The 27500-nt window shown below is 44.4% G+C and overlaps 4 protein-coding genes across 6 annotated transcripts in view; 2 read left to right on the forward strand and 2 right to left on the reverse strand.

Annotated features, from left to right (window-relative positions):
• slc7a7 (solute carrier family 7 member 7) overlaps positions 1 to 5249 on the forward strand; it is a 28661-nt gene extending 23412 nt beyond the window's left edge. For all 3 annotated transcript variants that reach the window (XM_063187561.1, XM_063187563.1, XM_063187562.1), the window contains exons 10-13: positions 2069 to 2165; positions 2664 to 2813; positions 3571 to 3754; positions 4804 to 5249. In XM_063187561.1, the coding sequence (XP_063043631.1) occupies positions 2069 to 2165; positions 2664 to 2813; positions 3571 to 3754; positions 4804 to 4886 (514 nt within the window). In that variant the 3' untranslated portion in view covers positions 4887 to 5249. The remainder of the gene's footprint in view (positions 1 to 2068; positions 2166 to 2663; positions 2814 to 3570; positions 3755 to 4803) is intronic.
• A 598-nt stretch (positions 5250 to 5847) lies between these two features.
• Positions 5848 to 14877, reverse strand: oxa1l (OXA1L mitochondrial inner membrane protein). The gene is made up of 11 exons (XM_063187564.1): positions 14740 to 14877; positions 14202 to 14336; positions 14042 to 14095; positions 13452 to 13722; positions 12404 to 12547; positions 11464 to 11549; positions 11063 to 11227; positions 10683 to 10787; positions 8695 to 8857; positions 7529 to 7609; positions 5848 to 6198 (listed from the first exon to the last, which is right to left on the reverse strand). Exons 1-11 carry the CDS (start codon positions 14848 to 14850, stop codon positions 6077 to 6079), a joined length of 1437 nt encoding a protein of 478 aa, XP_063043634.1. The 5' UTR covers positions 14851 to 14877; the 3' UTR covers positions 5848 to 6076.
• A 296-nt stretch (positions 14878 to 15173) lies between these two features.
• mettl3 (methyltransferase like 3) lies at positions 15174 to 23297 on the forward strand. The gene is made up of 11 exons (XM_063187566.1): positions 15174 to 15400; positions 16196 to 16383; positions 16648 to 17136; positions 17819 to 17994; positions 18686 to 18902; positions 19406 to 19593; positions 20032 to 20070; positions 20795 to 20903; positions 21339 to 21404; positions 22255 to 22367; positions 22744 to 23297. The coding sequence occupies exons 1-11, from the start codon at positions 15298 to 15300 to the stop codon at positions 22847 to 22849; spliced, it is 1794 nt and encodes a 597-aa protein (XP_063043636.1). The 5' UTR covers positions 15174 to 15297; the 3' UTR covers positions 22850 to 23297.
• The window catches only part of LOC134437986 (uncharacterized protein C17orf114-like), a 10795-nt gene continuing 6471 nt past the window's right edge, over positions 23177 to 27500 (reverse strand). Inside the window, exon 3 of the mRNA XM_063187567.1 lies at positions 23177 to 25950. Coding sequence (XP_063043637.1) covers positions 25793 to 25950 — 158 coding nt within the window. The 3' untranslated portion in view covers positions 23177 to 25792. The remainder of the gene's footprint in view (positions 25951 to 27500) is intronic.

Here is a 27500-nt window from a genome sequence, read left to right on the forward strand (position 1 = left end):
TCAAAGCAATATTTCCAATGCTTTGAATCCTGCGGTTTATACCATGATGTGGCTAATGTATAGTTTTTTACATGTGACAAGCACAAAGTGAACAGAGTTTGCTCCAGAACTAATGTTTTGTCTGCGGCTTATTAAAGGGGCTCTAGGTAGGATTAAAAGTTTAACTAATCACTTTCCCGAGTCAGCCGTTGCTAATTTGAGTCATTAGTAAGTGAACGATGACTCTCGCAACCACTTCCACGGTCCGCTGTCAGAAAACCCCAAATGTTACTTTTGTCAGAGCGACCTGAACGAGTGTTGTGGGAAACACTTCTCATACGAAAAATCACCTCATATACCATATTCAGATTTGTATCAACTGCTGGTATTCCGTGATGAAAAACATTCTCACAGCGAGTTTATTTAAACAACATTTTTTCATGACTGTAGATTTTGAGACAGGCATGCCACGGGCACTGCACAAACTACATCATCCTACATTGTGCCCCTTTAAGAGGTGCCGCCTACTGTATATATGTGCAATTGTTTTTTTCTTGTTAATTTGAGTGGGTGCGGCTTACAGGATGGAAATTACAGTTGTACTAGTCTACGTACAGTATAAGATTGCAAGTATACTATTATACTATTGCCATTATACTAGTATAGTAGTATACTATTATACTATACTATACTATTATACTATTATACTATTATATACTATACTATAAGGGCTGCCCCCTTGCTCGGGTGAGGCATAAATGCAATTTCATTGTGTGCAGTGTGCAGTGTTCACTTGTGTGCTGTGGAGTGCTTTCACTTTTCACTTCACTATTGGGTAGGTGTGGGCTAATTGTTAGGGAGGTGGGCTTAAGACCAAAGGGTTGCAGGTTCAAATCTACCATTATCTGTCCTCCCTCCCTACACCAGGGACTATAACCAATACCCTGTAAAATATCTATAAGACGCATTAGATCAAAGTGTCAGCTAAGTGTAATGTAATATACTATTATTATAACATTATACTATTATAATTATATCGTCGCTGTCCAGCAAAAAACACTTATCTCCACTTCTCATTGTTTTTTATGTATTGATTTATAAAACCACATTTTCTAAAAAAAAATAATCATTGCAACATTAAAGTTGGCTACTAAATTATTTATCATACACATATACCCATGGAGACTGACCAGTAGTACTGTCTTATATTTTATAATAAATAAAGAACGAACATAAAAAACTAAAAATAATAGTGGAGATAAGTGGTTTTTGCTGGACAGCGACGATATATATATATAATATATAATATATAATATAATATATAATATTATTACTAGACTTTTATACTAGTCTAGTATACTCATGTACTACTACTAGTACACATACTACATAGGCTGCTATAATTACACCACCCTATACTGTACCACGATTCCTAAGAAGGTTACAGACTATATTTACTATAACTATAATTATATCCTTAATTTTATGGAGATGGAGATTACTGTACCCTACGAACGGTTCTACACTACACCGTCTTATGCATATGGCGTTTTATTACTTTTCAGATAGGACAGTGGAGGGGTGACAGGAAGCGAGATGGGAGAGAGAGACGGAGAGGGATCGGGATATTACCCGGGTCGGGAATCTAACCCGGGTCGCCCGCGTAGCAGTCCAGTGCGGCTGGGCCCATCTTAGGGCCTCCGCAGAACGGCTCCGACAAAGTGCGGAGCACTGCTCTGCCAAAAGTTCGATTTCATTGTTTTCAATACAACCCCGCACACCGGCGCTGATGTCGGTGGACATCGCGGTTAGGGACGAGTTCTATTTTGTCGGAGCCACCCATTGATATCCATGCTCTGCTGACATGAAATTGTGTGCAGGGGTCGGAATTGTGTCGGAAGAGAAAGTGCGCCGCAGTGCTGTCGGGAACCGATGTGCGGAGGGCCTTGTGGATTTTTGCGTCAAGACAAGAACTCAGCATGTGTGACTTCATGCTTGACATTGTTTGTGTGTGTGTGTGTGTGTGTGTGTGTGTGTGTGTGTGTGTGTGTGTGTGTGTGTGTGTGTGTGTGTGTGTGTGTGTGTGTAGGTTGTTCTTCGTAGGCTCCAGAGAGGGCCACCTGCCAGACTACCTCTGCATGATCCACGTCCATCGCTTTACCCCCATCCCTGCCCTCCTGTTCAACGTTAGTCTCATTACATTACATTATTTACATTACATTACATTACACCAGGGCTGGATTAACGCACAGACTAGATATGGCCCCCACCTGCCGTGTGTGTGTGTGTAACTCTGCATGATCCACGTCCATTGTTTCACCCCCATCCCTGCCCTCCAATTCAACGTTAAAGTCCTCATTGACATAGTATATTACTTCTGATGTGTGTGTGTGTGTGTGTGTGTGTGTGTGTGTGTGTGTTTGTGATTACCTACCATGTATGATCCATGCCCATCCCTTCCCTCCCAGACACATAACACCATTGTGCAGGAGTGCCCCCTAGTGTACACAATGATGTAAAGCATCATGAAGCTGCCATGGCGGAGCCATTCTTGGTGCTTGTGTGTGTGTGTGTGTGTGTGTGTGTGTGTGTGTGTGTGTGTGTGTGTGTGTGTGTGTGTGTGTGTGTGTGTGTGTGTGTGTGTGTGTGTGTGTGTGTGTAACATGTGTCTGTTGTCCCCTCAGGGCGCGATGGCGCTGGTGTACCTGTGTGTGGAGGACATCTTTAAGCTGATCAACTACTACAGCTTCAGCTACTGGTTCTTCGTGGGTCTCTCCATCCTGGGACAGCTGTACCTGAGATGGAAACAACCAGACAGACCACGACCTCTCAAGGTAACGCACACACACACACACACACACGCACACACACACACACACACACAGAACACACACACAGTCACAAACACACTGTACCTGTGATGGAATCAGACAGACAGACCACGACCTCTCAAGGTAACACACACACACGCACACACGCACACACACACACACACACACACACACACACACACACACACACACACACACACACACACACAAGTGAACACAAGTGTTCTTGATAAAGAATGCAATTCCAATTCCACTCCAACCCGACAATTGGGCATCAGGACGAGTTGAAGGCGCTCAGTAAGAATTGGCTTGGTACGTTTGAGGGGGTTGGAGGACGGCGGGTGGATATTTTGCATCATGCTCATTTGGGTTGAGAAGCCCGTCAGTGATCGGGTTCCATGACAGACTGTCATTGGTTTGTGCTAACGCAAGCAGTTCGTGGGAGGGTAGTAAACTAGGCTACCAGGGCTAGTGTGTGTATTTATCTGTGTCGTTGTGTACGTAATGTGTGGCTCTTTGACGGGATCCGGATCATCGTGGCTTGTTCCTCTCAAAGAACCGAACAGGGGTGTACCAAATGCAAGATTTGGTTTCGGATTCGGATTATATTTTTAATACTATGGGGGGCATTGACAGGCTTATGAGGAGGTCAAGGCAAGGGGGCGTTTGGGAGGCTTATGATGAGGTCAAGGGGATGTTTCCTCAAAAAAGTCTGCTTTACTAATAGTTTCATATTAACTCTGTTTAATTCTCTCCACAGCTGAGCCTGTTCTTCCCCATCATCTTCTGCATGTGCACCGTCTTCCTGGTGGTGGTGCCCCTCTACAGCGACACCATCAACTCCCTGATTGGCATCGGCATCGCCCTATCAGGAGTGCCCGTCTACTTCCTCTGCATCAAGACGCCCGCCCACAAGCGGCCCATGTGGCTGCGCAGGGCCATTGGTAAGAGGCTGATTTGTTTGGTGGGAGTTAGGATAATGGAAAGAGCCACAGCCGGTCATATACATCAGAAATTCTCTAAGCTATGAGATAGGCATCTCTCATTGGCTCCCATTATAGCCCCGTTGGCGAACGCAGCCAAGTAAAAGATGAATGGGAGCCTATTGGGCTAAATGGCTCAGCAAGGATTTGTGACGGTTCTGTTCTCTGGTTTGTAAAGATGTGTGCACATTCTGTACCTTATCATGGAAGTTGTATTAGAAGTGAAGTTAAAGGTTCATGACATGGCTTTGTTCTCCCAAAGACGTGTTAGTTTTGTCCTGCAACACGTTAGCATTCGGCTAATACCTGCTGGCTGAGGAATCTCTGCGACTATTCACGACCAGAGCTGACGAGAGACGTACTCTGACTGATCCTAGCAGACATCTACAGTCACACACCTCAAAACCCCCACCGCCGTCCAACATGTTAATTGAAGGTGCCCAAATTCTTAAGGATGAGCGCAGTCATTTCCTTTACCCCATGTACAAATGCCGCTTTTCCACCACCTTAAATGCAATAAATAACAGGTGTCCGCAACAATCCTAACATAACTTTAAACACATCAACATCTGAAGTCAGACTTAAAACTACAAAACAAATGGCGTAGTGCCGTAAAGTCGATTGTCACGTGTTATGTCATTGCTATAGTTGAAATAAGGGTCATTTTCACGAATCTAACACTTGTCAAGATGCAAACGTGTCGGCAAATGCTTTCACTTACTCATATCTATCGAACGCGACTCCATTGTTTCCAGGGAAAAAATCACACGGGCAGATAGTTCTATGAGAAGCGTACAGCCCCATTGGCACCCATTCATTATTTACTTGGCTGCGATAACATAGCTGCAGTGCCACTCCTGGCCACACCAGCTAGTGGTCGTTCTTGTACAATATTCCATTTTCTTTGTATACATAGAACCCATGGAACCCATGTCCTGCTCCTTCCTCTCTCCATCTGGTGACAGTCCCCTCATCCATATTTTCTTTTCTTCTCCTTCTCCTCTCTGCAGCATCATCCGGCTTGCTGATCCAGAAAGTGTGCTACTCCGTGTTGACTGAGATGGACACAGATGACGAGCCCAAGGATGACTGACACTCCACACGGCCAATCAAGAGGCCGCCCAGCCTCTCACATGGGCACACCATTGGCTGACGATCGCACCACACTCCACCTCACACCCAATCACAAGCTTGTTCGGTGACTATGACTACGCCATACGCTGGACACGCGCACTCAAATCACAAACTCTTTTGGTACCTGGTCACATAACACTCCAGTCATGCAACCAGGGGCCATGCAGACTACCAGACGTGACCAGTAGCCTGCCCATGTCACCAGCGTCCAAAGGACACCTGAGAGACTGGATGACGCACAAGATGGTGCATTGTGACATCATCACAGAGAGACTTTGATTCAGTGCAAAAAACCTCTATAAAAGCATTATGTACCATTTTATATTTAATTATAATTATTTTTTTTCAAGAGTTAACTGTAGAAAATGGTGAGAAAGTAAAATTATATTATATACAAATAGACTGATATATGACATTGCATTGAAAGATACAGCCTTTGGACAGAGCCTAGTACAAAAATACAGCACTAGTACAAATATCTTTGTCAGGTATGACGAGGAAACCATGTGGGCATTACTAGATTATGATATACAGTATAATATATGAGCCAAAGTATTTGTACAATTAACATTATTTATGTTTTCAGGCCAAATGCCAAAGGCTGTGGGAGACCAGTCAGAAATGACAACTGTAAACATTCCATTTCATAGAAAAAATGACACTGGTTACTAAAATTGTGACGATGAACTTAAAGGCAGTTTTATGTACCGTATGTGTGACTTAATTCACAACCTCTTTGAAATCTCGTTCCAAGTGAGGGAGGTGTTTGTAAGATTTTAGTTCTATTAAACACTGGAGAATACTTGACATTTCTTAGGGAGGTCTGTCACTGTGCATTTTTATTGTGAACCAAACAAACTGTCCTTGTATACGTCAAAGGGTGCATCATAAAAACAACCAGTGCAAACACATCCATGGACATCCAATGTGTTGTTTATTGGTTATAATACACAAGTATCATACGAGTCCCCACGAATCCCACCCACACAGATCCCTCCCCTCCCCTTTCTCTCACACTAGTTAGCCAAATAAATATGTACACGGTGGAGGTGTTGTCATCTGTCAGTCATCCTTTTAAACCAGTCACATCATTGCAATCCTTCCCGGACACCTCCATGGAACCAATCATCTCATCTCTGACCTTCCCTCTCAGCCAATCGTATCCTCCCATGGCCTCTTCTTTCCCGTGCTCTGTCCTGACGCCTTTGTCGAGGTGGAGGCGGGAGCGGTCTGTTGCAAAGGATTGTGGGTGAATGTTTGCCTCAGCGGCCCTGTTGAAAAAGAAGAGTGAGAGGGGGTGTGGAATGAGCTATAAATAAAAGCTCAACTGATCTCATAGGATATGAACATTAGACATCACTCTCATTTGTACTGGAGTGAATGCCCTAAGTCAGATCGCCACTATTTATAGCCAGTACATACAGTATTGTGGTTATCAATCTGTGACAGTGCGATACGCGCATTATCCTATAGGTGGCGGTAACATCGCAGAGAATATTGTGACACAAACCCAAGAAGGCTGCGACCAGGGTTGGGAGTGAGACACACCAAAGGGCTGAACACGGCATCTAGTGTTCATTGAAAATGACTCAGTTATTTACTGTAAGTGCAGGGTATTGGTTTCAATTAGAGGTGCACCGAAAATTCGGCCGCAGAAAATATTCGGCCGAAAACGCAAAAAAAGACACTTTCGGTTTTCGGCCGAAAGCCAATTGAGCGGCCGAATCGGAGGCTGAATAGAAAATGACATGGGCAGTAATGGGCATTAATTAAACTAATTTCAGTTCTACTCTAACATTTGAAGACTTCAAATACACATTTATTTTCTTTCAAAAACATGTAAAAACATTTATTGTAAACCGTAGATTTCAGCAATATTTAAAAATAGTGAAAAACCTAACTTTTGATAACTTTTGACTGAATTGTAATATTCGGTTTCGGTATTCGGCCAAGTGATTAATTATTATTTGGTTTTGGTTTCGGCCACAAATTTTCCTTTCGGTGCACCTCTAGTTTCAATCCCTGAAGGTGCCTTGATCATGGGCACTTTTGCTGGGCCCAAGGCAAAGGCATCTGAAAGGGCCCCCGATCCAATACATACAATGTAATGAAAACCCAATGTTGGGCCCCCTGTCTCCCTGGGCCCGGGACAACTGGCCCCTTGGGCCTGAGACAACTGACCCCTTGGACCCCACACCCCCGAACACCCCACACTCGATCTTGTAATCATCTGATCCAAAGATCACCTCCGTAGCAGCCCCATTCATCAGATGAATGCTACAACACTGGCATGGGCTAATCATGGATGAATGCAAGAAACACTCTACAAAGCTGGGTGGAGATTGTGAGCTTGTTAACTTGGGAGGCGATGTCCATCAGTGAATGTCAGTGGGTGTATGTCAGTGTATGTCAGTGGGGGTATGTCAGTGAATGTCAGTGGGGATATATCAGTGGGTACTTTCCATTATCCGAACTCTTGTACTTGTGGCTTTGTGATAACATTGAAAACAGAGAGAGTGTGTGTGTGTGTGTGTGTGTGTGTGTGTGGGGGGGGGGTATGTTTTAGTGTGTATGTGTGCTGCGCACGTGTGTGTTAGTCACCTTTAGAGGCAATGTCCAGGTGTCCCTTTATCCTCCTCTCCCTCTCCTCCAGCTGCTGAGCCAACTGGGCGTTCTTCCAACCTGACACACACACACACACACACACACACACACACACACACACACACACACACACACACACACACACACACACACACACACACACACACACACACACACACACACACACACACACACACACACACAATAGTTAACGTACCTGCACAGAGGCCAAAGACCCAACGCAAGATAACATTTCCAATAGAAAAACAATATTAAATATGCAGTTCAAATAACTAAGACTTATTTCAGCCCAGATCAGTGTGATAATTTGTCTCCTTAACATAAATAGACTATCAAGCACGGCTCTTGCTGTCACTCTAGTACACCTACAATAAGCGGTACCTTCTTCAAAGCATTAATACCAGATAGTGAAATAAAAAGCATTTATATCCATGAATGTTGAAGGTCCAATAATGCCATATTTAATAATAAGGCATCATCACATGCCAGTACACATTGGAAGTGCACATTGGCAGGTCACCTGGGGAGTATTCCGAGAACATGGTGAAGTGATAAGCCTGGCCAAGTTCACCTGCAGGAAGTGGTAAACCACTAATAGACAGCCTGCAGGGACCTTTTAGTCAAGAAAATAAGGAATCCAGGGTCTGATATTAGAGGATTTACAACCTGACCTTTTTCAAGGTCAACCTAACCTGCTTTACTACTGAGCCAGGTTCTTGGAATAGCTTGGAATACTCCTTGGAATGAAGCTCTCCTGTATGATTAACATATCAGCGATCACAACATTAAGTCAGTGTTTCCCAACCAGGGGTACGTGTACCACTAGGGGTACGCGAGCACACTGCAGGGGGTACTTGGAAAGATGGTATTATTATACAAATGTATGGAGCAGTCACATCAGGACAGAGACAGTGATATAGAACATGAATTAGGGGGTACTCATGGCACAACTAAGAGGCTTAGGGGGTACGCGAGACAAAAAAGGTTGGGAAACACTGCATTAAGTTCTCAGCCAATCAGATTCTGTGTCATTGGCGGGTGAGGTCACCTTTCTGGATGGTCTTGATGAAGCCCTCCTATCAACTATGACAACATTAAGGCCTCAGCCAATCAGATGCTGTGACATTGGCGGGTGAGGTCACCTTTCTGGATGGTCTTGATGAAGCCCTCCTGGGGGGGCAGGGCGGAGGCCGGGTGGACAATCTTCTCTGGGATGCCGAGCCTCTTCCTGATCAGCGTCTGGTTGAGCAGGGCCACCTGACTCAGGGTGAACAGGTTGGACGTCATCCAGTATGTGAACACCGCCTGCAGAGGGGGAAGCAGCAGAGAACACATCAGGGGTGGATTTCTCGAAAGTGTAGTTGTTAGCCAGTTAGCAGTTTGGGTAGTTGCCAATGGGAAATTGCATTGCAAACAACAAAGTAGCTAACGCAGTTAGCAACGACGGTTTCGAGAAATGCACCCCAGGGGTATACAGGATACAGTAGATCAGATACTTTAGTGCAACAACAAGTTTTTTTTCTTGTGAATATCTTGCTTGTCATGTGAATTGAACATGCAATCTTGAACAAGGATTCTCAAGCTGTGGGCTGGGCCCCCCTGGTGGGCCTTGAACATTAAGAGTTACTGGGTTATTTATGGTTATTTCGAATAGTTTGCCGGGTACTCGCAGCATCTCCAAACTTTACCCCACAAAAATGACATGTCATGACACCAAATTTCTACTGTAGTACAAATATGGTTTCTACACACAAAACGAAGCATTTAGAAGTTTGGAAATAGTCCAGGAGTTTATTATTATCCACACAAGCCGAATATATTCTGTCTTTTAAAAGCTGCGCCGTAGTTACTTCCGCAAGCCCGTAAAAGTCCTCAACAAAGTTTCAGACTAGAGTATTAAAAAACGTTTTCATGGAATTGTGATTAAGGCTTATATTTTCAAGGCAGCAATTACAAGATATTTCAAATGTTACATACTATCAATTAGACAAGGATTTTCGTTATCAATACGGATGCTGAACCCACTTTTCATTGTACATAATGATGAGTTTCGTTGAGGACTTTTACGGGCTTACAGAAGTAAAGACGGCACAGCTTTAGAAAGAGAGAATATATTCGGCTTGTGTTGATAATAATAAAATCCTGGACTATTTCGAAACTTCTAAATGCTTCGTTTTGTGAGTAGAGACCATATTTGTACTACTGTAGAAGTTTGGTGTCATGACATGTCATTTTTGTGATGTAAAGTTTGGAGATGCTGTGAATGCCCGGCAAACTATTCGAAATAACCATAAATAACCCAGTAACTCTGCTAATGTTAGGACTACTGGATGGATGTCACGGTTCAAATGGCATTAGGGTGAATCTACTCCGAACATCACTTTTAAGTTCTTTTTTAAATGGGTTTTGAAATGTGGCCAAAATGAAATTATAATGGAATAGCTCTGCAGTACGTAGATAATGACCATAGCAGGTAAGTGCTATGGTCAAACTAAGCTGATTGCACGTCATCCAGTACAAGAACACTTCCTGCAGGGGGCAGCAGAGAGTATGGGGGTCACATCAGGACAGAGGTTGTGGATATCGGACAACGCATGAACAGCAGTGATGACAACAACCTGTGTCAAAAGTGTCAAAAGTAAAAGTAAAAAAACACTCTTTCCCCTTTCTGAGTAATCAGTAGACCTGTGTACTTGTCATACAATCAGCTGACTGTGCTGGTTGGATCAAATTTGTGGTGGGCTCTTAGGTTTTTACTGTTTTTCAGTGACAACACAGTCTATCTACCGTATTACAATGGAGTACATGATGTAACAGCTATGTAATAATATCATGTGCTAGTGTTGCACATACACCATGAATTTACTTTTACTTTTGACACCTCTGCGGACAGCACATCAACTGCAGTGATGGGCAACCTGAAATCCAATCCAGTTCATGCAAATGCAGGTCTGGGGTTCTGCCTTGACACTGGAAAAGGGTACACTAAGTTGTGTAAAAATCCAGGTCAGTCTGTCTGATTTCACGAGAAATGGCCCAAATACAAATCCGGCCAGTTGTGTGGAGGGACAGAAGAGGTCAACTATGGAGGAGAGGGGGTGTCACATAGAAGGGAAGTGACATCACATACCGTGGGGAAGTTGATGGTGAGGGGGAGGATGACGAAGGGCATCACTCTCAACACCGTCTTCATCGCCTTCAGATTGGGGTTATCTACACCAGACTCTGCCCCTAGCTACAGAGAGAGAAAGAAAGAGACAGAGAGGGTGTAACCATTACATTAAACAGTGTAAAAAAAATGAAAACAGCAAACATATTGATGAATGCAAAATGGCTGGTGTGTATTTTTCAGTCTGGAATCTGACACACAATTCACATCCGAACTAATACTTAAGCAACTCCAGGGAACACATGCGACACACACACACACACACCACACACCACACACACACACACACACACACACACACACACACACACACACACACACACACACACACACAAGTTTACCTCCAGGATGGCGAACATGGTTCCGGTGACGGCGAAGGGCAGGATGTAGTAGGGGTCGGCCATGGTCAGGTCGGGGAACCACAGTGTGCCGCCGGTCTGCAGGCTGGGAACCGGGAGGTACGCCATCTTCCTCAGCGCGATGAAGAAGGAGACAAAGATGGGCATCTGGGGGAGGGGAACAGAGTTTTAGTTGGTTACTGTGGTAATATATGGCCAACAAGCAGTTTATATGATGGTTATAGTTTACAGCATGGTTACAACACAAAGGAGGCAATCACTATTAAAAAGAAAATCCAGCCACTAATAGTCAACAGTATTGTGCTTGCATGTGTGTGTATGCATGCACTGTGTGAGTTTGTGTAAGGTGTGTGTGTGTGCGTGCGAGTGAAAACCCTCCTAACCTGAACCAAGGGCACTATTAACCCTCTGAGGGGGTTGACATCATTCTTCTTCTGGAACAGCATCAGGTCCGAATACGCCTTTGCAACTACAGAGGAGACACAGACAGAGCCACAGACAGAGCCACAGACAGACAGGGTTAAAACAGTCAGCATATGCGTTGAAAACTAAGAGACCACATGCACATGTGCACACACACACAAAGTAAAACTACATACAAGTTTGTTTTGAGGACTATGTTGAGCACGAAAACACTAAATGACAGTTAACAGGGTTCCCACTCTAACTCAGATAAAATTCCATGATTTTCCATAACTTTCCAGACCCCCCCCAAAAAAAGAAATGGTAAAAAGAAATTATGTTAAAAAGTTTTTCAAAGTGTGAAAACTGAAGATTATCTTCAACCCTAAAACCGACACCAAACCACTGCCAGAATTCAGTGGGCTCATTGCATTCTAAAATGTTGCACATTACAGCGCAAAACTTAACTGTCTCTGGCGAAGCGTTGTCGTATAACCAGAAAGAAACAATGTTATACACCATACAAAAAAGTTTTTGCTTTTACACAACTGTTAAGACAATTCCATGATATTCCATGACTGTGCATGCAAAATGGTAAAAGTCCATGACTTTCCATGACTGGTAAAATATTTATGAAATTCCATGATATTCCAGAAATTCCATGACCCGTGGGAACCCTGAGTTAATTACTAAACATTGATTGTCACTGACAAACCGACAAATGTAAGTCATCAAAGACCAACCATCATGATAAAGTCTCTAGTCTAGTGCTCACAGTCCAAACTTTTTGCCACTCTGTCTCACTCAAGTTTGTTTTGAGAATTACTTTAAGCACTTAACAACAGTAAACTGCTAAACACAGTCAGTCACTGACAAATCAAACGGCAACTATGACCAGAAAAGAACGTTTCAGGTGCTCACAGTCAAACTTGTTCCCGCTCTGCTTGGCCTCGTTCATGCGGTTGGTCAGCTTTGTCATCTCTGGCATCACGTTGTTCAGCTTGGCCGCCTCCCTCTGGCCCTTGACGATCACCGGGAACACCAGACAGCGGGCCAGCACCGTACCTGGGGACGGATAACCAGCCAATGGCAGAGGAGAAAAGATTAGCATCATAAAAATTGGAGGCAGTGGGCCAGCAGTGGGCCAGCACTGGGTAACACTTTATTGTAATGGTTCACTATTGCAGTGGCTCTATCACATTAGGTACAGTGTACCTACTTAATACAATGTTATAACAGTGTAATACCATGTATAAACCCTAACCCTAGATGTAAGTACAACATTGGTACATGGTGTTACACTGGTATTACATAGCATTAAATATTGTTACACTGGTTATTACACTGTACTGTAATAATGAACCATTCAAATAAAGTGTAACCCCAGCACCGCACCTGGGGCCGAACAACCATTACATTCCATTACATTAATTCCCCTCCTGAAGAAACACCAGGCAGGCAGTAGGCCAGCACCGTACCTGGTACATGGTTAAGTGATAAACCCAACTAAGTTAACATACATGAAGAGGTAAACCTGCTAATAGGTAGTCTGGCAGCAGGCCAGCACCGTACCTGGGACATGGTACGGTGGACAAGTGATAAACATACATAAAAAGGAAACACCAGCCAGCGCTACAGCATTGTACTTGGGACAGACAACCAGTCAACAGCAGAGGAAAGATTAGACAAATGTCCCTTAATGGCAACTATCTTCTACCTCTCAGCTGTATCCTTCACAACACCCCCCTACTAGGGCTCCCCAACTAGAGCCCCCACTGAGAAACCATTTGTCGGGTACCATTCGCCTCCTGGTTGAAAGTCTAGTTGGGTATTCAGATGTACCATGTATAGTTGATTCCTTATTTTTTTGTCTTGTATATAGGAAGGCAGAGGGGACTTTTGGATGCAGCCCAAAGGTTTTCTAGGTTCCCTTCCCTTTCCACCATCTCTAAAAACATATACAACTTACCCAGAGCAATGGCTCCCCACCATGGCATGCCAAGGTCCATATGGAAGAACTCCAGGAGGTTCTGGATGGCCCCGACTGGTGTGTAGTTGCCCAATCCCAGCTCTGCCAGCCTGAGCTCAGGTCCCGCCTCCTGGAGAACGTCCACTACCGTGGGGGCAACCTCGGCCACCTGCTCTGTGATTGGCTGGGAGATGACGACGGGGGCGGAATCAACCGCTGCTGCAGCTGCCATGCTGGTGTCCGCCACAGCGACCGGCACATCAGTCAAGGCCTGAGATGTACAGAGATTATCATCCAATTATAGAAATAAAGACATCATCATAGTATTTATATTCATTAGCTTTGAGAAGGTCTGTCTAACTGCAACGGTGTCCACATTATGTGCTGCGAAGTACCATCAGCTCTCATGTGTATGAATAACTATAGAGGGCTCAATCAACTGAATACATCCAAAACATTAATGGCAAAATAGAAGTTAGTAGGTACCATATCTGTGATGCAATTCAGATCGAGAAAGTAAATAACAGGAATGTTAATCTGCCAAAAACTGAAATGAAACATCCAAATGGGACATTGTTGAAGACACTTACTTGCAGGTCTGGAGGACTTGGTGTGGATACTGATTCCAATGTGTCACCTGGGACCTGGACAGAATGAGACATACAATTTAAATTAAGGAAGCACACACAGATATGACTGAACTCAAGATATATAGTTTTTGGTACAATAGATGCAAGCGCAACAACACACCTGTGTGCTGTTGTATCTGACAGGCACAGGGCTGACAAGCAGGAGTTGTCCATTCTTCTGATGTCCCAGGATCGCCCTGACAAAAGCATTCCTGCCCCCTCTACATGTGTGGAGGTTGGAAGTCTGTATCGTCGCCTGATGAATGACAGAAATAACAGTCACAACATAATTCAAGTCCAATAACAACAGCAAAAAGATGCATAGCCCACAGTTACAGTGTTCAATCCTATTGCACAAGACCTAGCAAACTTCCAACGGCTAGCAAGCAAAACACACCAAAGCAGAACAGTCCTGAAGAGAGACGTGCATTTCCTTCAATAGCCTTACGTTTAGACCTGCCTTGTTTTACAAAAACACTTTCCAAAACCTCCCAGGTAGATTTTAGCTGATGCAATTTAGCTACACGTAACAGGCTAGGAACAGCGCCAGTCTCAAAGTCATATGCCGGGTCAATATGCTAACCACCATTCCTTTGACAGTATTAATGGTCGTAGATGTCCAATTTAACCACCACAACAAATATAACGAATGGACGCACCTCTCCCCTTGTCGTCAAGAGAGGGAAAGTGCTGATACCGCCGAGGTTTGTCTGTCTGAAGAGGCATGTTGTCAGACAACTCTGTGCCACCCTTCCCCTGATCGCTGCCATGTTGAAAACACTAGCGATGGATGCATGGGTACGGATAGTGCTTTGGGTCAAAACGGATGCGAAACCCTTTCGAGTTTTTCAAAGGTAACTTTATTTACAGACATTTTTGACAAATAAGTCATGGGAATTGTCCGTAATTTTGTTTAGATTCCACAGTGAATATATTTTACTGACTTTAATTAAATAATCAAACTTACAATGTGTGTTTACACAGTTGAAATTGAAATGTGCGAGTCCTTGAAATACTTTTATTATGGTGATCGGCGAGTGCTGCTACTTGCTTTTATTATGGTGAACGCTGCACTTGGCACGACTCGGAAGTGGATAGTTTTGTCAGCTACAGATTTCCCTCTGAAACTGCAGAAGGCAGACAGACAGTTTCATTATTTTGTTTTGTCTGCTGCTGATGTTCCCCTGTGCAGTAAATCTGCATTATTGGGTACCATCATGTCGGATACATGGAGCAACATCCAGGCACACAAAAAGCAGCTGGACTCTCTGCGAGAGAGGCTGCAACGAAGACGCAAAGACCCATCTCAGCTCGCAATAGGTAACATAACACAGTTAGCATTGGAGGCAAAAACATGCACTTGCGAAGCATCAGTGCTCCCTCCATATCTAAATTATTATGATATATTTTGGTTTAATTATATATTATGTATTCAGCATTCCTTATAGTAGTTTAATAATTGGTGCATCTATGGCAGTCAGAAATAAGATAAATCATCAGGTGACATTTTATAGACAAATCTAGAGCTGTTCCTGAGACATAGGATGAGCAATTTTTTTTGTAGGTAACCATTACATTTGGTTTCATGTAAGTCCTTTCAGAAAGCTTATTGTTTTCTGCTAATGATTTCACGTCAACTTAGTTGTCAAATCCGGCCACTGACTCTGACACACAAGTCAGTAGTAGAGACCAAGAAGTACTATAACTATAGTCTGATACCGAATGTTTGTGTAATGAGTGTGTTGTTGTCAGAAGTGTCAAAAGTAAAAGTACATTTATGGTGTAAGTACAACACTAACACATGATGTTACATAGCTGTTACACTATTTGCTCAATTCTACCTAATGAGGTAGATAGACTGTGTTGTGAAAAAACACTAAAAACCTATCAAGAACCCCATGCAAATTTCATCCAACCAGCACACAGGGAGCTGATTGTAAGGTTGGTAAACGCTTCTAACAGAGAGAGTGGATAATACTCCTAGAATTTCTGCTTCTACAGTTTTTTTTATAAGTTACTGGTGTTGGAAGGATACTCTTTTGGTTGTAGCTATGCTATACCTTAGCTGTTGAATTGCCGTTGTAGTTGTGGAACAGTATGATGTGTTGTCACCAGATGCGCTGGGCAGTGAAGGGACGTCAGCTCGGAGTGACAGCCCTGTCCCGACCGCTCAGAGCACCCCCAAGGTAGAGGTGGAGGAGCGACCCCCGGACCCCGAGCTGGAGCAGAGGCTGCTGGGATACCTGTCTGAGCTGCTGTCCCTGCCGTCCGACTCTCTGACCATCACTGATGACCTCAGCACGGTGAGTATAGATAGTGGACAGCAACGTCCAGAGCGTCAGAACTTCTACCTCGGTGGGCCATTTTAGTGATGTGAGAGAACACCAAAATTTGCATGAATCATGCACCATTGTTTAGGGAGAAACAGACTAAGGAGTTCTTACTTCTGAAATTCTGAAGTCTGACTGGATCAATGACAGTCCTAGCAAGCAATATACAGTGATTTTGCATGGTTATATGTGATGCACTTTACGTCTCATTTCCATGTCCATTCCCCTCCCGTCCAGCCAGAGGCGCCGGTGTCCCACACCAGCATCCAGAGTCTCCTGCTCAAGTTCTCCGCCCAGGAGCTCATCGAGGTGCACTCGTCGTCCTCCTCCGCACCCTCCTCGTCCACCTCCACTGCCACCCCCACCACCACCACCATCGTCACCTCCGTGGACCACCCCAAGCTGTGTGCCATGAGGGGGGTGCTGGCCCAAAGGTCGGGGGTCAAGAGGAAAGGGGACGACGCCGGCATCGGCGGCAGTTCCAGCAGCGGCGCCAGCGGGGCAAGCAGCAGCCTCAAACACGCGTCGGGCTCCGCCCCTTCCCCTTTACAGGCGCCCGTGTCATCCGTCACGCCAGCAGCCGGGCCGCCTGAGTGGAAGGCCGGGGCCCGGGGAGGCGGGCCGGAGAAGAAGAGCCGAACCAGTAAAGGGCAGACGTCACACCTCGACATGGAGATCGAGAGCCTGCTCAACCAGCAGTCCACCAAGGAACAGCAGAGCAAGAAGGTAACATGGAATATGGAATATGGAACATTGGAATCTAGAGCACATCTGGAGAAATATAGAATGGATGCATGAACTACATTAGTGCTTCTCAACAGAGCGCTACAGCCCCTGTGTAGTATTTTTTTTTTTACCTGTTTCTTTGCAGAATTCATGCGGCCCATTCACAAATGTTACCCAATTCCAGAAATAGACATTTGTAACTGCAAAATGCGCTGTACTTTGGTCATACTATTAGCTTATTACTTTGTAAATATCCATGAAAAGATAAAAATTGACAATAGGGGACACAGTTTCAATGGACAGCACAGCTGCAATACCTACTTTGGCCACCGTCCTACACAGTGCACCTTTAATGTCATAATAACTCCTTTTCATCAACCATAGAGTTTCTGCCTTTTAGCTTAGTAGGGCAGCATAATTGAAGCAAGGCCATTTTAATAAGCCCATCGTAACAATCCACCAGGCTGGCGCTCTGTTATTTTGAATGCTTACTTGTTCAGAGCCGAAACATTATAGAGCTTATGAATAAAAGGGCATCCGTTGTAGAATACTTCCATACGTCATCATAATAGGTGTATTTTCCAGGCTGTTATCCATCTTGACGCTCTTTAATCTTTGGTCCTTGTGTGTGTGTCCGTGTCCGTATGTGTGCCCGTGTGTGTGCATTTGTGTGTGTGTGCAGATGAGCAGGGAGATCCTGGAGCTCCTGAACACCAGCTCTGCTAAGGAGCAGTCCATCGTGGAGAAGTTCCGATCGCGCGGCCGAGCGCAGGTGCAGGAGTTCTGCGACCACGGAACCAAGGAGGAGTGCACGCGCTCAGGAGACACGCCACAGCCCTGCACCAAGCTGCACTTCAGGTTAATACACACACACACACACACACACACACACACACACACACACACACACACACACACACACACACACTAACACAGGACGAGCCACAGCCCTGCACCAAGCTGCACTTCAGGTTAATACACACACACACACACACACACACACACACACACACACACACACACACACACACACACACACACACACACACACACACACACACACACACACACACACACACACACACAGGGCATCTCACAGCCCTGCACCAAGCTGCACTTCAGGTTAATACACACACACACACACACACACATAGACACACACACACACACACACACACACACACACACACACACACACACACACACACACACACACAGGACGCGCCACAGCCCTGCACCAAGCTGCACTTCAGGTTAATACACACACACACACACACACACATAGACACACACACACACACACACACACACACACACACACACACACACACAGCCCTGCGCCAAGCTGAACTTCAGTTTGATATATTAATACACACACATGCTGCTCTGCATATTCATCTCCGCCTTAAAGAAGTATCTCTGCTTTAGTTTTTTTTAGGCGTGTCATTAATAATAACATAACACAACAGCCTGGGCACACACATACACACACACACACACACACGCACTGTAGGCCCACTAAACATGCATGTTCTTCGTTCATTCGCAGGCGCATCATCAACAAGCATACAGATGAGAGCCTGGGTGACTGCTCCTTCCTCAACACCTGCTTCCACATGGACATCTGCAAGTACGTCCACTACGAGATCGACGCCCCGGCTGAGGTGGAGGTGGGCCCCCACGGGCCCCAGGCGCCCGGCACCGAGCTGGGCCTGCACTCCAGCGGAGACACCGACAGCAACGTCGGCAAACTCTTCCCCTCGCAGGTGAGGGGCCGTCTTAAGATGCATCAGCTCTTCTTCTACACAACACCCTGTGACAGGTTTAGGTTTAGGGATGGTTTTGGTCTGGGCACAATTTAGCAACAAATTCGCCAATCCCCCTTGCTTATTTCGCTGTTCTTGGCAAAAAGTAAAGCAGCAGAAACATTGCTTCACTAACTGGTTAGGTTTAGGGATGGTTTTTGTCAGGACATAGCAGAGCATTTTCGCGTTAAGAAACAGAAATTCGCTGTGGCAAAAGAAAATCACAGACATGGCGGGAAAACTGTGCAAACCTCATCGTCCATGTCCCTTTCTGTCTGTGTGGTGTTGTATGAGAACTTAACCATTACTCATTCATGGCAGCACAAAAAGATTCCTGATGACACCATGGCAATTTGTGTGTGTGTGTGTCTCTCTCTCTCTCTCTCTCTCTCTCTCTCTCCCTCCCTCTCTCTCTCTCTCTCTCTCTCTCTCTCTCCCTCCCCATCCCTCCCCCCCTCCTGTAGTGGATCTGCTGTGATATCCGCTGGCTAGACGTTTCCATTCTGGGGAAGTTTGCGGTGGTGATGGCCGACCCGCCATGGGACATCCACATGGAGCTGCCGTACGGCACGCTCACGGACGACGAGATGAGGAAGCTCAACATCCCCGCCCTCCAGGACGACGGCTACCTCTTCCTGTGGGTGACAGGCAGGTGAGGCAACCTATCAGAAAGCTGGATGAGTTAAATGACGGCCATGGAGCAGCTTTTACAATCCCATGTGATGCCCTCTATTTGAGCAAGGCACCTATCCGACATTGCTGCGTGGGACTTAAAACTAATACCCTTTGCCTAAATGACTGTAAATCACAATATTGATAAAAACTGTAAATCTTTGAATAAAATAATCAGATATGTCTGTTTATCCATCTAATGTACCATAATGACATGACAGGCTTCAGCCAGTCAGAATTCAGGAATTTGCTGAATGGCACTGTTACAGCAAGTGTGAATTTGCATTGGGCTTGAGTGGGAAATATAGTAGAAATAAATGAAAAATTACTAGAAATATCCCTGAGGGCGTAGTGCCCACCTTTTATCCATATTTTATGATCCCTGTTTTTTATTCGATTGTGGGTTTTTTTGTTCCAGAGCCATGGAGTTGGGCAGAGAGTGTCTGAGTCTATGGGGGTAAGTGGTGCTAATCACTGCATTTTACAGTTTGGTTCAGAGGGTTATTGTGGAATTCCTGATTTTTGGACCTGAAGACGCTTGTATGAATCTGTCATGTGGCAACAGTGCACAGGGTGGGCATGGTTAACCACTGCAGCGTTTTGCTACGGTTTCCTGACTGAACTACTTGTTTGAAAGGAGTAGGCTAAAACCTGCACACCTGAGATAAAAACAAAATAGTCTGCTTTAACCAGGATTTTTCTGCTCCCACTTCTGCTCCCAAGGGTTTTCACCCAAAACATCACGGAAAAAAGTGGGTGCAGAGAAATCGTTGTTGAAACTGTCTTGACTTGAATGGCCACAACATCTGCAACAGACCTTGGGTGTGTTTATTATGCAGTGTGTTCTGTCACTGTGCACCCTGTTTATGTTGCAGGAAATGTGTTGCAAATGTGTCACGCTTCAACCATGATTCACTTCTGAAGAAGGGATTTCACCTGAAATGTATTATGCCAAAAATCAGCGGGAGCAGAAAAATCCTGGTTGAAGCAGACTTTAAAAAAATAATAAAAAAATGTTGTTTGGTTGTCCTGCTCCCACGTCAGACGTCTTTTGATGTGCAGGCTTTAACCTACTCATTCAGCAAACATTTTGTGCCTTGAACACGGCCATTGTGCTCTGTTTACTGTATGTTCCTGCTTCGCATTGCCCTGGCCAATAGCGCATGCCCCTTCTGTTTTAGCTATGAGCGAGTGGATGAGATCATCTGGGTGAAGACCAATCAGCTGCAGCGAATCATCCGAACAGGAAGAACGGGACACTGGCTCAACCACGGCAAAGAACACTGCCTGGTGAGTCCACCTCTCTCTCTCTCTCTCTCTCACTCTCTCTCTCTCTCTCTCTCTCTCTCTCTCTCTCTCTCTCTCTCTCTCTCTCTCTCTCTCTCTCTCTCTCTCTCTGATATGGCAAGGAACATGGCCCTTCTCTCCCATTCACTTTCTGTCTTTCTCCCTCCTTTTCCTTGCTCTAAATATTTCCACCTTTAGTCACTCTCACTCTCACTCTCTCTCTCTCTCTCTCTCACTCACTCACTCACTCACTCACTCACTCACTCACTCACTCACTCACTCACTCACTCACACACACACACACACACTGGTAATCTTTGTGTACAGTGTCTCTCTGGCAGTAACTAATCTGTTTAGCATAATATGAGTCACTGCGTGTCTGCATGCTTGTTTAAGCTGTCTGTCTGTGTGTGTGTGTGTTTGTGTGGTTCCCCCCAGGTTGGCGTGAAAGGCAACCCTCAGGGATTCAATCGTGGATTAGACTGTGATGTCATCGTAGCAGAGGTCAGAACAGCTCTTTACTGCACACACCTATTGAACATGACACACACACACACACACACACACACACACACACACACACACACACACACACACACACACACACACACACACACACACACCTCTTGAACACGAGTCTCTGTCTGACCTACACATTAACACACACACACTAAATACACACATAAAGAATCACAAATCAGTCGAAGGATGTAGTGCCTCAGGCTGGTGGAGGCTTGAGGGGCTGATCCGCTTTGGTGTTTTTAATGCAGTAGAGTAGCCCATCAATAAAAACTTAAAGGACTTTTTAGATGCGTAAGAGGGCATGTCCGTCCGTCCGTCGGTCTGTCTGTCTGTCCGTCTGAAACGCAATCTTTCAATTATCACTCCCTCCTGTGTCCACAAGGCGGCAGAGTTGAGTTTTTGGCCTGGAGCTCCCAGGGCCCCTCTGCATGGACGGACGCATCTTTGTCCACCTGTCGGACTTGTTTTGTTGCACTTACCTTAATGCTGGCGTCATACGTATGACGACAGTGTCATAATAGAGTCACGAAACAGTGCCATGATTCATGGACAAGTCAAGATGTCAATGTCGTTTTATAGTCATGAATAGTTGACATTGTTAGGGCTGTCTTAACCAATACGGAATTTCACGAAAAAATCATAAAATGTTTGACATTCACATGTTTGTGACACATGCATGGCTGCATTATGACACTGTTATGTCATGTATGACGGCGGCATCGAGTAAAGTGTTACCCTATTGTTTACCAAGTGTCTTGACCTGGGATGTTTTCCTCCTGTCTGTTCTATAGTCTGAAGTGTGCCTGTCTGTGTGTCTGTCTACCTCTGACAGGTGCGCTCCACCAGCCACAAGCCTGACGAGATCTACGGCATGATAGAACGCCTCTCCCCTGGGACGCGCAAGATCGAGCTCTTCGGCCGGCCACACAACGTCCAGCCCAACTGGTAATAAGTGACGCACTACATATGACAATCTAAGATTTCCCTTTGTCGTGTGTGCGTGTGCGTGTGCGTGCGCGTGCGCGCATGTGCACACGTATGCTGTGGAGAAGTGTCTGTTTTGAAGAGAAATGGAGATATATTAATGGATCTGTTTATTCTAAATTCAGAGGTGATAGTTTTGTTTTAATTTACTGTTGTGTAAAATTGCATCCATGTGTGTATTCTGCTTTAAGTCTTCTGATTTTCTGTCATTCCTTGAATTTTTTTACCTTTGACCTAGCTACCTGGCATACCTTAAAACGTTGTGCTGCATATTTGTATAAATTGTTCAATTATGTTGTTATCAACTCATCCTTGTTTATCTCTGACATCACCACAGGGTAACCCTTGGCAACCAGCTGGACGGGATTCACCTGTTGGACCCAGATGTTGTAGCGCGCTTCAAAAAGGCCTACCCCGACGGGGTCATCCACAAAAAACCCTAACACCATGCCAAGGGTCATGACCTATGACCTTTCAAATGGACTCACGGACTTTGATCTCTAGTAGGACAGACTGACGCTTCCAGTTTTGCTGGATGAACATAGAAAATGAGCAAACCTTTTTCTAATGATTTTTTTGTATTTTTAATAAAATCGCTGAGGAAAAAAAAATCTCACATATGCTGGGACTGTTGTTTTGATACTGCAACATTTTTGTTTAGTATTTTTTAAATGTACATTTTCACTTAAGTAGATGTCATTTATTTCACCGCTCTTGTGATGATTATCAAGTTGCATTGTGCAGCAATGGGAGTCAATCAACACACAAAATCATGATATCGAGACATTTTATTAAGTCATGACCATCATCAAGGAAAACATACAATAGAAAACGGACATTGAACATGAAAAATATACCTCTTTGGGGTGTCTTTTTAAAAAAAAAATACAAATGAAAAAGTGTCTCTCACATTATCTCAGGCAGATTTCATTCAGAGGTGTCAATCCTGGGTTTAAGTCAAACTCCTGGTGCTAATTTCAGCCAACCCAGAATTTGACTGGGGCAAGAAAAAATGCGGCCAGGCGTTTTCAGACAGGACTGGTCCACCAGGCATTGAGAGAGACAATGAAACCTTTTCATCATCCAACCTAACATGAGCTTTTTTTGACCACATCAGCCAAAATGCTTTACTTAAATCTGACTGTCTTGAAGAGACTTGCTGTAATGGCACGAGAGTACTCGAGAGCACGAGAATACCATTGAGGTGAGGGCCAGGCCAACATCGTCCACAGTCCACAGGGAAAATGTCCTGTAGGCCCTATGGCTAACCCAGGCAGCCTTGATAAAAACAGCTAGTTTTAATCAGCTCTCTAGTCAGGTAGATGCTTCATCAGCTGCTCTGGTTAAGTCATTACTGTTGGCATGGAAATGTGGAAGGGTTTTTTTGTATTTTCTGACCCTGGGATTGACACGTATAAAATATCCTCCTGTATCTTTTGGTGGAAAAAACATTCCCAAAAACTCGCATTTAACATTCAAAATACTTACACATGAGATACGTTTGAAAAAAAAAAACATGGATATTTGTCTATGTTCCAGAGTTTGGAGAAATGACTTTTCCACCCTTCTGTTGCAGTGTACCACTCCTAAGGCTGTGTGGCATAGTTTTAGAACAATATGGCAGGGTCTCTGATTTCATTATGAGGTCTTTGACAATCGAACAAAGTGTACAAAATATATAAACATTTGTGCAATACTTCTTTCAGCATACATCTAAGTGGCTTCGAAAGCTTGTTACAAAAAAGAAGTACTTGCTTTCACCTTTGACTTTTAAAAATAGACAATTCAAATGTACAATCCAAGACTGAATCTGGATGAGCGCTGAATTCACACTGAATGTGATTCCATCTGGATTCACATTGAAGTTGATGAGATCTGGTTTGACTCTGAATTCATGGTCCAGTTTACTCTCCACACTCATGCTGGATCACTCTGTTGGGTTCAGTAACATTGCGACCATACGTATACCGTATGAAGTCAAGTGTAGTTCATTGTCAAAAATCTATGTAACAAGGTTAGCACAGAAGTTTGAAATTGCGTTAATTTTGTTGAAATTGTTGGTTAATCTCACCTAAACTACTTACACACACACACACACACACACACACACACACACACACACACACACACACACACACACACACACACACACACACACACACACACCTCACTTGTATTCATACTGTTACATACACAACCACGCCTATGAAATTGTGTTGACTGTAATATTTGTACAAAGCCAGAAATGCACTTGATGGTAATGATGATGTAAACTTCTCCTTTGCTGTGCCTTCACATCAAGTTATGGTTTTGTCTTCCATCCTCCCCTCCCTCCTCTCATCCATCCATCTCACCCCCCATCTCTGTGGATGAGTCAGGGCAACACTCGGTGAAGTACCATACGAGTCTTTCTTGAGCACTGGATTTCACACATTCTTTTTTTATATATACAAATACTGCTCAAACTTTCACCTTGGATGAAGATTCAACATCAAACCCCACACATGATGTTGCATAGTTCAAAGGGGAATGCTAGTTTAAAGGGGATGTTCTCAGACACACATCTTGTGCCATCTAGAGGATGGGGGAGGGGGGGTGGGCAGCTTGCATTGCTGACAGTTCTTGTTTGGAGGCTTCCATCATGATGACATTGAGGTGAGTTGTTGGGAGACGTTTTTTGGCTTAGGCACATGGTTTCTCATTAGTTGCCTTTCATAATGCTAATGGTTTTGTGTCTATCTTCCAGGAATCGGGTGTCAACCACAGATGCCTCCCTCCGCCATGTTGAGGTTAGCACTGATGTGGTTGTCCATGTACAGGAATAAGAGGGCTGGGTCAACCAGGGCGCTGGCGCATGGTTGCTGACCATGCACGCAAATGGAGTGATGGGGGTATCCATTACATCTGCTACTTAAGGCTGGGGCTGGGGCTGGAGTTGGCTGGTGAAGGGTGTTGGTTTGAGAGTTCTCACAGTAAGTGTCGCCAACAGTGTCGATGTTACAGTCCATCTATTAAAATGGGGCATTGGGGGCATCCACAATATTAAGGTTGGGCTGGGGGCTAGGGATGGGGGCTGGATATTAAGGGGGTGTTTGGTTTGAGAGTTCTCACTCAGTATGTGGTGTCGTTACCGTTGATGCTGCTGTCTATGTATTCAAATGGGGCGATGAGGGCATCCACAATATTAAGGTTGGGCTGGGGATTGAGCTGGATGATAAAGGGGGTGTTTGGTTTGAGAGTTCTCCTCCCTCAGTAGGCGTCGACAGCGTTGATGTTGCTGTCCATGTATTCAAATGGGCCGATGAGGGCATCCACAATATTAAGGTTGGGCTGGCGATGGTTGCTGGGAACTCGATGGTAAGGGAGTGTTTCAGAGTTCTCCTTCCTCAGTATGTGGCGTCGACAGCGTTGATGTTGCTGTCCATCTGGTGTCTGAAGGACAGGCGGGCCTTGTGGGAGAAGTAGCACCCGGGGCTGTAGCTCTCGTTCTCGCTGCCCCACGACGCCGTGGAGGACAGACGCGGCTTCAACTCCTCACTCGACACTACAGGGAACAAGATAACATTACATTGCATTACATTTCACTTAGCTGACGCTTTCATTTATTCAAAGCTTCTTACAACTATTATTTTTCAGGGTATTGGTTACAGTCCCTGGAGCAATTAGAGTTAGGTGCCTTGCTCAAGGGCACTTCAGCCATGGATGGAGATGTAGGGGGGATTCGAAGTTCGAACCAGCAACCCTGAAAGACCAACTCTCTAACCACTAGGCCAGTGTTTCCCAAACTTTTTTGTCCTGGGTACCCCCTAAGCAATTTTGTCACATGATGAGTACCCCTCTCACTCGTGCTCTATATCTGTTCCTCTATCCCTACACTACACTCCATATATTTGTTATTATTACATTTTTCCAAGTACCCCCTGAGGTGTGCTCGCCTACCCCTAGTGGTACACGTACCCCTGGTTGGGAAACACTGCACTAGGCCACGGCTGTCCCACAGGATGGCAAGAGGAAGGCCTACTGGTTAATTAGTGACTACATAGATTATTGGATTTGTGTATAATAATCAACTCATCTGGACCTCAGCTCATCCCTCGAATACCACAAAAGAGAATACAGCAAGAGGACTGAGTGAGGTTAATTTTTGATTAGTTGGTTGTTTGATCACTGACGGACTCATCAGAGATTTAGCAGACTGATTGCTCAATTGGTTAGGGAGCAATTGATGACCAATTGATCGAGACACCGAGTAGGGTTTTTTGTTTTTCCAACCATAAAATACTGTACGCGAAACATTACATTGAACTGTGTAAAATAGAAATCATGCTTCGATCTACACTACTATTCAATTCCCTTCTTAAATGCCACAGCTACTATATACATAGTTTTAGCAACATAGACAGAGATAGGGTAAAAAATACACATCCAACAGTAGTATGGTTGGATAATCTGTTGAATTAGACTATTGATTTCACATAATCATTAAAAATGTGTCAGTATGTCAGCATGTTTGTGTGAAATGGGCCAAAGCCTTGGTGCTTCCAGGCTTCCAGGCCTAAGACTACTGTGTGATCAGAGAGACGCTATATTGGCCTAAATGTAAATTTAAATGTACCCTAGAGCCAAACACAGACAGAAACTGGGTCAGTAATACACATCATACTCCAGTATGGTTAGATACACTGTTGATAGACTAGTTTGAATTAGAATGTTGATTTCACATTAAAGGTGCACTGTGTAATATTTTAGTCGTTTATTTCCCGAATTCATGCTGCCCATTCACAAATGTTACCTTTTCCACAAATACTTAGGCTACCAACACCATCAAATTCTATTAAGTATTTGAATTTCGAATTTCCAAGACTAGACATTTTTAGCTGCAAAACTTACTGTACTTTAGTCGTAGTAGTAGTAACTATGAATTTATTAGTAGTCAATATGGTTACACATTACTGGACGTGTTGTTGCACAACACATTCATAGCACCCTTTATACACTTTGCATGAAGGATTCATGACTGTTTCATAAGACATCCATACCAAACCTTTCATAGACATGGAAGACAAAAGGACAGACAGCAACTTGTCAAAATCA

The sequence above is a fragment of the Engraulis encrasicolus genome, chromosome 21, assembly GCF_034702125.1.
Source record: "Engraulis encrasicolus isolate BLACKSEA-1 chromosome 21, IST_EnEncr_1.0, whole genome shotgun sequence".
Lineage (NCBI taxonomy): Eukaryota > Metazoa > Chordata > Actinopteri > Clupeiformes > Engraulidae > Engraulis > Engraulis encrasicolus.

Excerpts from the sequence above, each read along its gene's own strand:
- oxa1l (XM_063187564.1), bottom strand. The coding sequence starts at position 14,850 with ATGGCAGCGATCAGGGGAAGGGTGGCACAGAGTTGTCTGACAACATGC. Across the intron at positions 14,096-14,201 it reads TCAGATACAACAGCACACAG|GTCCCAGGTGACACATTGGA; the intron begins GTGTGTTGTTGC and ends CATTCTGTCCAG. Across the intron at positions 11,550-12,403 it reads GAGCGGGAACAAGTTTGACT|TTGCAAAGGCGTATTCGGAC; the intron begins GTGAGCACCTGA and ends TCTCCTCTGTAG.
- mettl3 (XM_063187566.1), top strand. The coding sequence starts at position 15,298 with ATGTCGGATACATGGAGCAACATCCAGGCACACAAAAAGCAGCTGGAC. Across the intron at positions 17,995-18,685 it reads TGCACCAAGCTGCACTTCAG|GCGCATCATCAACAAGCATA; the intron begins GTTAATACACAC and ends GTTCATTCGCAG. Across the intron at positions 21,405-22,254 it reads GTGATGTCATCGTAGCAGAG|GTGCGCTCCACCAGCCACAA; the intron begins GTCAGAACAGCT and ends TACCTCTGACAG.